At 40.3% G+C, this 13,428-nt stretch overlaps 1 protein-coding gene across 7 annotated transcripts in view; it reads left to right on the top strand.

The window, feature by feature from the left end:
* The first annotated feature begins 3,455 nt into the window (after positions 1-3,455).
* Positions 3,456-13,428, top strand: part of SMYD3 (SET and MYND domain containing 3) — a 349,420-nt gene continuing 339,447 nt past the window's right edge. For 6 of the 7 annotated variants that reach the window (XR_014006410.1, XR_014006411.1, XR_014006412.1 and 3 more), the window contains exon 1: positions 3,456-3,724. Coding sequence is in view for 2 of the 7 variants with exons in the window: in XM_081188127.1 (XP_081044253.1) it covers positions 3,480-3,724 (245 nt within the window). In the remaining 5 variants the exon portion in view is untranslated. The remainder of the gene's footprint in view (positions 3,725-13,428) is intronic. The other variant, XM_081188128.1, reaches the window with a different exon arrangement.

Genomic DNA, 13,428 nt, shown 5'->3' with positions numbered 1-13,428 from the left:
AAAGGAGTAGTTGAACTCCTGTTTTGTTTCTTTAAAATGTGTTGGATTCAGAGAAAAGCTGCAATTCTTCAAAGTACTTGCCTGAATTCAGTGATGACTTACTTCTGAGTAGACATGTACAGAACTGCATTGTAAGTTAGCTGTACTTAAGTTTCATTTGATTTCAGTGGGAATTAATAGTCCAATTATACCTGCTCTAAAGTAAGTCTAATTTATGTCAGTGGAGCTTACACCCAAGTAGGTAGGGCTAGTATTGCAGCTTAAGTCATTACTAACTTTTCACATTTATCGAAATGCATTTAACGAAGACTGCAGTTTTGTGCTCTTACTTGGGAATAAGCAGCACTGAACACTATGAGCTTCCTTTTGAGTATTATGATTATTATTTACTTGTTGCATTGTACAAAATGTTTGTCTCAAAGCGACTTACATTTTTTTAAAAAAACCCTATATTAAAATATGTTAAAAAAAATCAAAACATTATCTAAAAGTGCTCATGCTGCAAGTACACATGTATAGGATTGTGATATTAATTTGAACCCTACCAATAATTCCTTTCCAACTTTTCCCAAGTGCCAGTTTACAGCATTATAGAAGTAATATTATATAAACCACTAACAGGCAAAGCAATCCTTAATGTGTGGGACAACTAATATGCTAGATCAATGCTTCAGAAATAAAATACGCTGAAACATATTTGCGTGGGGTGGGGGCAGGAAGGAAGGAAGAGGCAGGCAGTGTGCTGATAAAAACAGTTATAGCCCTAATACAGGGAACATGCTGAAAATATTTTGAAAACTACTGCTGAACATCAAGAAACGGGACATAGATAACTGGCCTTTTAAATTGTGAGTTGGACCCTGACTTTAAGTGGCCCACATTAGTAGTACCACAACCATTTTCTTCTTGTTTTTTAAGATCGGGAGAAAGATTGGGGGTGGCAGAAGGATGGTAGAATTACCCATTACAATACACACCAAGTTCTTCCAGTCAACACGGTTGGAAAAATCTAATCTTAATTTAACAACCCGGTAAAAGTGCTCAGAAAACTTTTGATGTCTGACTGTTGCATTATTTAAGGAGGGACAATTTTTCCTTTGAGAATAAGGAGTCATATTGCATTGCAAAGTAGAATCGGTTACCTGTAGCAAACACTATTCTTAGCAACATGATCTCATTTGACAACGATACAATGTCATGCTAGTAAGTCACAAAGAACATTGTACAGGAGCAACATTATACAACTATCCTTGAAGGTCAGATAATAATCTAAAACACTCTTCATTGGGCAGAGGGCTTTATTAATGCAAGTATGCTGAGCTTGAAATTATATAACAAAAAGGTCTTGAAATAGGCTGTTGAAACATTTGTATTGTTTTACCTGTAGATGTTTAAACAACTATATTAAAATCCAGAGATGAATTAAGGTGTTCATTAAAAAAGCAAATAACATATCTTAGCACCTTACATTATTTTAAATACATCCACTTTTGTAATCTCTTTAGTTTGACTCTGCATATTAATATTTGAATCAAAGTGAAAGCAGGAAATAGCTAAGGAATCTGAGAAATTGTGTTGTTGCGCCACCTGCCTGTCATTTGGAATGTGTGCTAGTTTGCAAAGGACACTCTTTAACAAAATTTTTATATATCTTGACTGTAAAGATAAAAATAAAATAGCTACTAATGTAAGCATTAGCCATATTTTGCTGTTTCCAGGACAAATGCAAACTTTAGGTCACAACAATCCAAAACAAGATAACATTGCATTTTCCATTTGTAAGCAAAATATGGTAAGATGATTTTTTTTAAAAAAAATCTTTTATTTTATTTTTATCCTATTGTCCCACCCCAGGAGCTCAGAGCTCCTACATTTTATTCTCATACAAACCAATAAGGTAAACTAAGCTGCGATGTTACAATCCTAAAGTCACTCATTCTTTGTTGCCTTTTCAGTGCTGTTTGCGGCTGAGTGAGGAGCCCAAGTTCTAAATCTAACATTCTAACATTCTAGTTGCTGCACCACACTGAGTTTCAGTTGAGGGCACACTTGACACCATTCTCATGTGTATCTTCAAACCTGTGTTCATGTGTCTCCAAAATACTTCTTTTCCAAATTATATTTGATATGCACAAGCCCAGGACTGGGGGACTCAGTTCTGTGGCAGGCCACGTGTTTTGCATGCATGGAGTTTTGGGTTTAGTCTCTGGTATCCTGGCCCAAGGGAGCAGAAAACAGCATTCAAATTGCAAGTAAGCCAAACACATAATGGTAATGTATTTGTATTTTAAAAATACTTTTAATCTTAATAATCTGGATTGCTGGTATTAAAGGGGTTGGCAAATTGCCCTTCTTGAAGAGATATCTCCTACATATACGTATCTAAAGGGCAGGGCTCAAATTTTACCTATGGCACTTTTTTGACCTATGGCACTTGGTAACTCAATGCCATCACTATATGCAAATGTCTGGATCATTTAAGGCTTTATAGAAACTTTATTCTCAGTATGATGGAACTCACTGGTGAAGAATACTTTTATTTTTTAAAAAAAATATTTGTAAAGGGAATCTTTGTATGAGTTAATAATTTACTATCCTTTTAGAGCTCATCTGTATCTTTGTACTTCTGCCCTTCCAGGGCTGTGACTTTACTGTTTCAATTTTTGATTTCTTTCTTTCTTTTATGTTTTGTTATGTTACAAGACTCTTTTCTGTCCCGTCCCCTCCCCTCCTGCAACGGACCCACCAGGGAAGAAGGGGTGAATGAAGATCTACAGCAGGAAGAAGGGTGGGAGACCAGCAGCTCCTCTTATTCCTTAATAGGCTACTGTAGACGTGGCACTGGGGAGGGCTGCCAAGGAAGTGGCAGATCTGGTCTCCAAGAAGCACGTGGCAGCAGCTGAGGTGGCAGCAGTGGGTGATGCATTTCTTGGAGGCTGGATGTGCTGCCTTCCGTCACCCGAGGCAGTAATTCACCTTGCCTCATGAGTGGGCCAACCCTGAGATTAAGGCTCCAGTCCCAGCCCCACATTAATTCAGTATGTCTTACTTATGAGATGATGTTGGTTAGGGTTATGCTGTGACACAGATCTGTAAATGGTGATTGACATAGTAACTGTGGGCAATATTTTATATAAGCTTAAATCTGATTTTGCAACCCGATACCGAATATGTTTACTCAGAAGTAATCTCCATTGATTTGATGAGGTTTATCTCCAGGTTAAGCACGTTTTGGATTGCAGCCATAAATTGGGAAATTATTTCCCAATGTGCTTCTGGAAGAGCCTAGCCTCCTACAGACGGTGCAAGATATAATTCTAATTGCCCTTTTTCTTCTTTAAAGGCCACATCCTCGAGTGTCTAAACCCGTTTTTTTGGGGGGGGGCGGGGAGGAGTGCACATGCGCTTCCCATCTTGCTGAACTTGACGCCGCGGGGTGGGGGCGCCCTGAAGCCGGGCGCCTCTTGCCCGTACCAAAGATGGTTCCGGCGGCGACACAAGCGGCATCACGTGGGACCAGAGGCGGGAAGGGCCCTGTGGGCCCGGGCGCCTCTCTTCGCTCTGTGCAAGCGGCGATGGAGAAGTTTGCCAGCCCGGGCAAAGGCAACGGCCTGCGCTCCTCGAAGGCGGTGAAGCCGGGAGAGCTGCTGTACCGCGCGGAGCCCTTCGCTTACACCGTCAGCAAGAAGCGCCTGGGAGGCGTGTGCGAGCGCTGCCTGAGCAGGTATTGGCTGGGCTTCCCGCGCTCCGCGTCCCTCGCCGGGTCGGCCGCCCGCCCGCTTTCTCTACCTTATTTGGCTGGGCGGCGCTGCTGTGCTGCGAACATTTGCGCAGCGCAGGGCATGGTATTCATGCGCCGCAGCTCCCTTCCAGCACCGCCTTTCCTTGCTGCGGCTGTGGAGTCTCTTGCCCGTCAGTACAGCAGGCACAGGCGGATTGGCTGGATGTGGGTGGGGCGGGAAGTGGTCCTGGCAACGCTGGGAAGTGTAGCTGCTGTCTCTGGGTGGACTTAAACCTGGTGCTCTATTACTATTACTACTACTGCTACTACTATTAGAATTTATATACCGCCCTATACTCAGAGGTCTCAGTGCAGTTCACAGAATAAAATCAAAATATAAAAGCCAATGCTTCAATGCTTCTTAAATTCTTAATGAAACATGTACAAGACTGCTGATGTTTTAAGAACTGCACAGATGTCTCCTTGCTTTGGCTACACTAATAAGTTACCAGTGAACGAATAAGTTCACTGGTAATTTCTTTTGAGCAATATTTTTTAATGGTACAATGTGCTAGCAAGGCAATATTGTAACGTATACAGCTTTTGGCTGTTAAAACACCAACTTGGAATGTAAGGAAATAATTTAAAAATGGGAAATCTTTAAATATTAATTCTCAAATATTTTATGATAATTTCAGAAATATGGGAGAGAATGGTTATTCACTATATACTGTTCCTTAGTATAGGTCACAAACAGAAGTGGTCCTGGCAACGCTGTGAAGTGTAGCTGCTGTCTCTGGGTAGACTTAAAACTGGCGCTCTATTACTATTACTACTACTACTACTACTACTACTACTACTTGAATTTATATACTGTCCTATACCCAGAGGTCTCAGGGCAGTTCATAAAATAAAATCAAAATATAAAACCACAAAATACATAAATTAAAAAAATAACAACCACCCAGTAACCCCTGCCCCTCCCCCAAAACACCAACCACATTTTAAAAGGGCACATAGGATGTCAATCAAATCAACCAAAGGCCTGGTTAAAAAGGAACAGTATGCCGCATGCATAGATTGAGGCAGCCGCCTGGTATTGGAAACTTGCCACAGCCACTGAGACAGTAGTCATCCTCCTCATGGGGTGGGTTTGCATTTTGGCCAGATAGGCACAAATTTAAGACCAATCTGTGTGCCCTGCAAGTTGGACTCCAGCTCTCATCAGCCCCAGAACAGCCAGTGGTCAGGGATTATGGGAACTGTAGCCCAAGGATATGAAAGGCCAAAGGGTAACCACCCTTGTTTTTAAGATGTGATGATGAAACAATGGGCCTCTCCTTACAAGATTATTCAGCACTTGATGGCTTGTGGCAGGATGCTGGGAGTGACTCAAGTGATGAAGAGTGTGAGGTGATATGAAAGTGCTCTTGTGTGGTATTAGATTTGTGATGGCATGTTTATACACGCAAGCTATGACTTGAAGCATGCAAGTGTTTCATCCTATGATTTTTGAAGAAGTGATTTCGTAGCTGCTCCAAAGCTTGCCCTCCGCTTCCCTCTCCATTCCTTTTGAGTCATACTGCATAGCGAGCCTGCAGGTAGGGACCGTCTGTGATCCCTTAATAGCTGTACAGTGCTTAGAAGAAGTTAGGCACTTCATAGATGTTAAATAATGTCTTTCACACCAGTTGGGAATGGTGGAATGAAAGGGCAGTGCAGATTCTGAGGGGAAAAGCTCACCCTCACATATGCAAGTTGTGGAGGTAAATGCCACGAGATTGTTCATTAGCTAAAATTTCAATTGGAGTACCGCCAAAAGGGCCATGCTAGTTTATCTCAGCATTATCACTGACTAGCACTGACTGGTCTTTCCCAATGACATTTGACAGGCGTCTCCTATTTGTTTTGTAGCCAAATGTGTAACCACAAGTTGTTCATAATTTGAAAAGCATTTTTCTTGGTCACTCAAATCTCTGGTCATCTTTCAGCCATTCAAATAGTTTCACTGGTGATTTCCCCACTGCCCTCATTTCTCCACATTGGCATTATTCTTTTCTCTTCCTGTTGTTATTTCCCTGCTGTTTACTGTGTCTTTCTTGCTGTTATAAGCTAAATGGTCTCAATTTATTTTTTTTAGGTCAGACTCAAATTTATTTACCTTTTCCACAGTTGTTCCAGATGATGGACCAATAGAATTTAAGAAGGTGCCAGATATTGAGTTAGACTGATGTATCCATAAGTTTTATTATTTTGGCTATAAGATTATTCACTAGGATTTTGTAGACTTGGAATAGCATCATTAGACATAAACTTTTGTGTTTTGAGAGCCAGTGTGGTGTAGTGGTTAAGAGCAGTAGTCTCGTAATCTGGGGAACCGGGTTTGCATCTCCGCTCCTCCACATGCAGCTGCTGGGTGACCTTGGGCCGGTCACACTTCTCTGAAGTCTCTTAGCCCCACTCACCTCACAGAGTGTTTGTTGTGGGGGAGGAAGGGAAAGGAGAATATTAGCCGCTTTGAGACTCCTTAAAGGGAGTGAAAGGCGGGATATCAAATCCAAACTCTTCTTGTGGCTTTGTGTTATTGTATCTTATAACAAATCTCCAATAGGTGGCAGTACATGAACACAAAAGGTCTATTTGTTAATACATAAAAAAAGACTTAAGCCTCTAGTTTTTAACTGCATGAATAGTCACACTGAATGCTATGTTCTGACCATACTACAGTATGATTAGTTGGTCTGCAAGGGCAGGGGAAGATTAAGATTGGGCATAAAGCTCTCTGTCACCACATTGAAAGGGATGGGCACTCATACTTAACCATTTGCTCATAGCCACCTAGTGACTGTGGTGAAATGATTTCCTTTCATCCTTTCAAATATTGCATGATTCAGTATCTCAAAAGGGTAAAATGTTTGTTTCAAGAGCTACTCTTAACTATTGAGTGGTGATAGGCTTTCTTTAAAAAAATGTTCAAAATCTAACAAGTGATATGTAAGACAATGTAACAATGTTGCTATTTGCATAGGAAATGTTTTCAGAATAAAGGTGAGTTTCACAGCCTAAAAGACATAAACTGAGCTTGCCATTTTCTCATGTAAAATAAAAAAGTGGAATCTCTATACTCGATAAATATTAATATGTGCCAAAGGAAAATCCTCAGCACATAAGGGGGTGGGGGACAAGAGGAAATGGCAGTAACATAGCAAATTAGCACACACTCAGTGCTTCATTTATTTTTCTTTACGGGTAAATTTTTATTTTTTCAAATTCATAATGAAAATAAGTGCTGTGAGGGAAAAATAGATATTAAAATATGGATAATAGCTAATGTAATATGCAGTTGCAAATTAGTTTCCATTTATTGTTCTGAAGGTAAAAGGGGGGTATTTTATGTAAGATCACTGGACGTTTTGCATTATATTACATTATTGTAACTGTACATATATAAAAATGATATTAGTTTTTGTGGCCTAGGAAAAAATATTCTACTTATTTTGAATATTTATCTCTAATGTTTAACATATTATGTTACACATCTTGCATGGAAAACCTGTCTCAGCTTTTAAGGAAGTTTGCCCAAAGGACAAAATAACTATGGGAGTTCCACATTGGTTTCCACCTTCAGATCTTTTCAGGGGATTTTCAAAATCACTTGTGGTGTGATTTGAATTTGTACTATTTAAATAAAAATGTTAACAACTCCAATGTAGGTTCACATGAAGTAGCATCCTGGCTAATGTTTGGAACGTTTCTGAGAATTGTTTCAGATTTTGGAGCAGACTGGAAGCCAAAATTCCATCCACTTCCTGTCTCCTTGCTGCTGCCTTAATCTGAAGTAGACCTTTTACATCTCCCCTCCACCTCATCCCCCAGAGGTGTATGAACTCTCAATGCAGTCAGCTTTCCCAGTGAGTTAGATATGAATGTTCTTTTACAGACATGGCTGAAAAGCATAGGGAAATAATTAAATAAATAAATTGTTCTGGTATACCCAGAACAAACTTAGTTGGTCTCTAAGGTGCTACTGGACTATTATTTATTTTATTTATTTATTTATTTTGACTGTGTCAGCCAACATGGCTACCTACCTGTATCTAGAAGCATAGGGAAAGTTAAGACATGAGGCCCTTTGTGTGCTAATTTACGGTAATCTAGTCTGATTGTAGAAGAGACCAAGGATTCTGCTAGGAAGAAAGGGTAGTTTTCAGGTGCAGATTATAGTAGGTATAGATTTCCTGGACACATGCAATGTAAGGTAAATCGAGGAATCAAATGCAATAAATTTATATAACAAACATTCTGAGTTGGGATATCAGGAGTAATTGGTGGATCAATTAAAGCACTATTTGTTTAGATGGAAGCTTAAGCACATATCTTTTAGTTTTGTGGCACGTTGTAATAGTAAGGAGCAGACTTTTTGTAATGTCCGGAGTCTAACATTACCTGATTTCATATTTGCTTCTGTTGTGGATTTTCATTTATCTTCACAGTTGGGGAGTCTTTTCATTACAGTTTTGATGTATTTATTTTTATCCTTAAATATATTTTCCATGGCTTAAACACCTCCTGTTTCAGTAACGGTCCTTAAGCAATTTCAATGCTAACAATGGCTTTTTCAAAACATGTGTTCCTATTTATAATCTCTCTTCCTCTTATCATTCTGACCCATGCCTCTCCTGCTGTCAATTAATTTTGTTCTTGTTTGTATCACACACCCAGTTGTATCATGTCCTTGCTTTCAAAGTCCTACATTATTCAGAGTCTCTTTACATCTTGGATAGGATATCTTTATGCTTTGTTTTGATTTATAATCTGCCTGGAGTATAAATATTCTTCGCAACAGTTTTCTGAAAATTGGTGTATATTACAATTTGTGATTCGGGATATGCCTGAATGAAGAGGATTTGCTTATAGACCCAAGTATGACAGCATGTTGTAGTTTAGATTCCATAGCTAATAAGGATAGGTTTGAGTCACTTTTGTACTTATAAATACACATAAACAGCCAGAGCGTGTTATATCTCAGACTGATAGATAGCCGAAAGCTCGCTGTAATAGCTCCATTCTATATTACAGAACAAGGCTATCTCTAGCTTCCAAGATTGGTTCTTTTATATGTTGTGAGCCTTGGATCAATACAGCCAGTTATAGTAAAGTGTAATTTCCTCCCTACGCATAGCATGATGGAATATTTTTTACCATTAAAGTCAACAAGTAGTGGTTTCTCTTTCCTCCTTAATCTGTACTATATGTATAATCAGTTTTGGCAGAGCTATACTTCAGTTTATATAGAGTGTAAAATCTTCTACCATAAGTAGGCTAAGCTTTTAACAGTCCTTTAAGAGAAGTTATAAGGATATGGGAAATCGGTTCATGATTGAAAGTCAACAGGGGATATGATGGTATTGCATAAGATGTGGTTTGCTCTCATTTCCTGCTATAAGCAGAGGTGGCTGTTATTCTAATGCAGGTGAGGGGAATCATTGGCTAGGAAGTTCCAATAAATTTGGTGGGACTTTTGAATACAGTGGTACCTCGGGTTACATACGCTTCAGGTTACACACTCCGCCAACCCAGAAATAGTGCTTCAGGTTTAGAACTTTGCTTCAGGATAAGTACAGAAATCAGGCTCCGGCGGCACGGCAGCAGCAGGAGGCCCCATTAGCTAAAGTGGTGCTTCAGGTTAAGAACAGTTTCAGGTTAAGAACGGACCTCCGGAACAAATTAAGTACTTAACCCGAGGTACCACTGTAATTGTTTTCAGAATCAGTCTTGTGTCTCCTTGCAGTACTCAGACCTTTCTGACCTAGGTTTGTTATGGAGCTGTTCCCTTGATTGGAAGTGGGGGTGGCTGACAGTTGCCTTGCCTTGGCTAAGTGGATCCCTTTTGCAGTGGCTAAAGCCTCATCCTTTGCATGGTTCTGCAGTCTTGGTCATCTGTGTACAGTACACATTGGTCTGTAACTGGTATTCCCTCCACAAGACTTGCGTCAAGTTCAAGCTGGGGCATACCTCATAAAACCCTGGTGGCCCATTCTCCCTTGCAATGTACTCCTGGATAGAAACCTTGCCAGCCTCTCTTCCTCTGAAACATCTTCTCTCCATCTTCTTTGACCCACATTAGCATTCTGCACTCTAGCTTACCTTACAAACATAGGCCTGGAACTGTACAGAGGAAATGTGAGTGGATACCAGAGGAATGTTTTGAGGGAAATCCCTCCTATTCTTTCTCTGATACAAATCACTCTCTCCTGAAGGCACTTTGCAAAGGAAGAAGGGGCAGTTGGGGATTCATTACATCCAGCTTGGTTTGCCCTTAAGAGTCTTTGTTCGCTTGATGGAAATAGGGAATTTCTTTTACTGCAATATTTGGATGATGCCTTTCATGAGGGAAATCTTCTGTTCCCTGCCAGTCTGCCTGGAGGTGTTTTCAGAAGTGGCCTTAAGTCTTATCTGCTATGACAGGGCACTCCAACTTTTCATACCCAATGGCCACAAGAGTACATTGACATGGAACCCATGAGCTGCACAATACCTTGTTGTGGGCATGGGATGGGGGGGGGGAGGCAAAAACAAAAGTTGGCACCTCTCCACCTTGTGCTGCCTTCACAAATCTGGTTAAGCGAGGCTCCTGGCTTTGGGAAGGAGGCGCAAAGCTCTGGCAGGGTCCTAGGGCCCTTTTACCTCCTCCCCAAAGCTGGGAAAGCACTAGCTAGACTTTGGGAAGGAGGCTCTGTACTTGAGCTACATCCACCACATCAGAGGTGGAAAACTTTTTTGAGCCTTAGGGCTTCATCTCCTCCTGGGCAATCTTCCAGGGGCAGAGACAGAGGCAATAATGGGTGGGGCAACAAATGTAAATTTTACTTTTGTACAGTACTCTCCCAGTTCTCTATCCTCCATCCTGGATAACAAGAGGAGTTGTCAAAGTTCAAGGACACGTTCTAGCAGGGCAAAAACACTCCAGGAATGTGAGACAGGGCTGGTAAGTGTCTGGCCTGGGGAAGAGTGCCAAGGGCCAGATAGAGTGATCTGAAGGGAGGCATTCAGTTCCTGGGCTTGCGCTTCCTGCCCCCCTTTCACTGTATCCATGGATGCTGCATGTAGATCTGAAATACTGGAGGGTGATCATATGAATTAATACATCTCTCTACGACAAAGAACTCATTTTTCAAAAGACAAACCCTGTGTATATAGAAAGGCGGCATGCTGAGGTTAGTGCTCTTCTTCCTGACATCCAGTTTCTTGCCTCCTACCTACCTAAGGTGAAAGTAAGGTTGATTTGGAGAAGAAACAGCACCACCTCATTCATTGCAGCAGCTGTTCTGGAAAACCTTGCCCCATGAGGTTCATTCAGCCTTTTGCCAGCTTTAGAATTTTTATTTTTATCTTTTCCAGCCAGCTTTTCATTTGTCATGCTGATCTGGTTTTAATGGGAAACTATGTTTTATCTGATGTGCTTGACCTTGTCAAGTTTGTTTGATAATGCTGATCTGCTTTTAATATGTTATGGATATATGTCGTTTTTGTTTTTGTATTGTTGATATTTTTATCTGTCGATTTTAATTGGTGTAATACACGTGTGTTAGAAAGGCAGTCTATCGGTTCTTATGTACCTAAATAAACAAATGGTCAATTATTTTGATCTGAAATGTTTGATCTGTAGAGTGGCACAGTTTAATGGAAAATTAATTAGACACAGTATTATTGCAGGTCTAAGTAAAATGTTTGAAAAGACAGTATTTTATAAACTCTAAGTTGGGGTGGCCAATGAGGTGCCCACCAGATGTTGTTGGACTACAACTCCCATCAGCTAGTGGTCAGGAACTGTAGTCCAAAACATCTGAAGGTCACCATGTTGGCTACTTCGGCTATATTTCAATGTGCATTTACACAATTCCACATGTTGGGAGAACAGTGGTCCTGAAAGCAGACTGGCTGTTTCTTTAAATTAAAATACCTATTTCCCATCTGCAACAGGTATTGCTGCTAAAATGGGAGAATATCCAAAGAACCAGAACTAGCATTTTGTCCGTGACAAAAAAGACAGTCAATTCAATTGTTTGTCGAAGATAACTTTTATGGTAGAAATCAAGACCTCAGTCAAGCTTAGTGCCGGTGTTTTGCCTGATCCCCTTAGTATTCCACCTGGAATTGCCAGGTAAGCATTTGGGAGGGAGACAACACAGATAATACAGGAGAAGGTCAGAGCCAGACTGGCTCACTCCTGAAGGACAAATTAAGCTCACAGTGAAGGAACGGTGCCTGGCAGATTGTCAAATGTTTGATGATGTAGCTTTTTGGCTAATAGCTGTCCATTCAAACAGTTTGGATATTGCAAGTAGATGGCTTGCGAGCTCCCATGAAAGGTTTTATTTCCTTGGCAGTCATTTTGATTGAATTACCCTAAGTATTTGCTGTGGATAATCCCTTGTTTTATGTCTTGATAAGCCAATGCTGCTTAAATTAAATTTTTAATGAAACATGTAGAAGATTGCTGATGTTTTAAGAACTGCACAGAAGTCTCCTTGCTTTGGATACACTAATAAGCTCGCTGGTAATTTCTTTTGAGCAATATTTTTTAATGGTACAATGTGCTAGCAAGGCAATATTGTAATGTATACAGCTTTTGGCTGTTAAAATATCAACTTGGAATGTAAGGAAATAATTTTAAAATGGGAAATCTTTAAATATTAATTCTCAAATATTTTATGATGATTTCAGAAATATGGGAGAGAATAGTTATTCACTATATACTGTTCCTTAGTATAGGCAATAAACAATGATGTTAAATTACAGGAAGGTAGATTTCATTTACAATATCCTTAATGGTAAGAGCTGTTCAGCAGTGGACAGCTACTAGGGAATGCTACAAACCTCTTTTATTAGATGTGGGAAGATAAAATGAAGAGGCATTGGCTGAAGATATTTACTCTATGGGGAGTAAACTAAATGGTCTACCTGATATCTTTTCAGCTGGTAAATGCTGGTCAACTTGTACTCAGTTTTGAAGTTTTCTAATTGTATAAGCAATTATTTCTTCTATCTAAACGTGGGGTGAATCTGGAGCTAACTTAATGCTGAAATCATTATTAATTATTTAAAAAATGCATGTGAACCTTTTGGGAGAGGTTGAAATGCTGTCACTTCAGATTAATTATAGCGTCACAGGAGTTAGTAAGTGTCCCTGTTAATGTAATGTTTTTGCAGATCTATAAAAAATTTGCTTCCCAGTGTTTTGTCATATTTTTTGCCTACAAGGGCCATATGTGTTAGCAGATGGGGGTGGGGGGCAAATAGTCAATGGATGTAGCTTGAGCCGGTGGGAAGCATGCTACACACACACACACACACACACACACACACACAAACACTCACTCACTCAGAGAGAGAGAGAGAGAGTGTACAGGCTTGTGGCCACCAAATATTGTTGCCACTGTAAGCAACTCAGCCAGGGTTGATAGCAGTTGCTGTTCCACAACATTTGGAGGACCACAGGTTCCTCAGCCTTGATCTAGTGCATCTGAGAAACAGAACCCAGAAAACAGGACTGTGCAAGTACGCGCTGACTTAGTTCTTCAGTGCTCTGATAGTGTGTGGAGAAAGTTAAGGAGGCTGTCACCTGGAAGGGAGTTGAAAGAGGTTCAAACATGCTTCTTATTCCACCCACTAGGATCACCCAAGGACATTCTAATCAACTCCAT

This window comes from Podarcis bocagei, assembly GCF_964188305.1.
Source record: "Podarcis bocagei genome assembly, chromosome: 3".
NCBI classification, from domain to species: domain Eukaryota; kingdom Metazoa; phylum Chordata; class Lepidosauria; order Squamata; family Lacertidae; genus Podarcis; species Podarcis bocagei.
The sequence above is the reverse complement of the archived record's forward strand: the minus strand, read 5'-3'. Positions and strand labels throughout refer to the sequence as shown.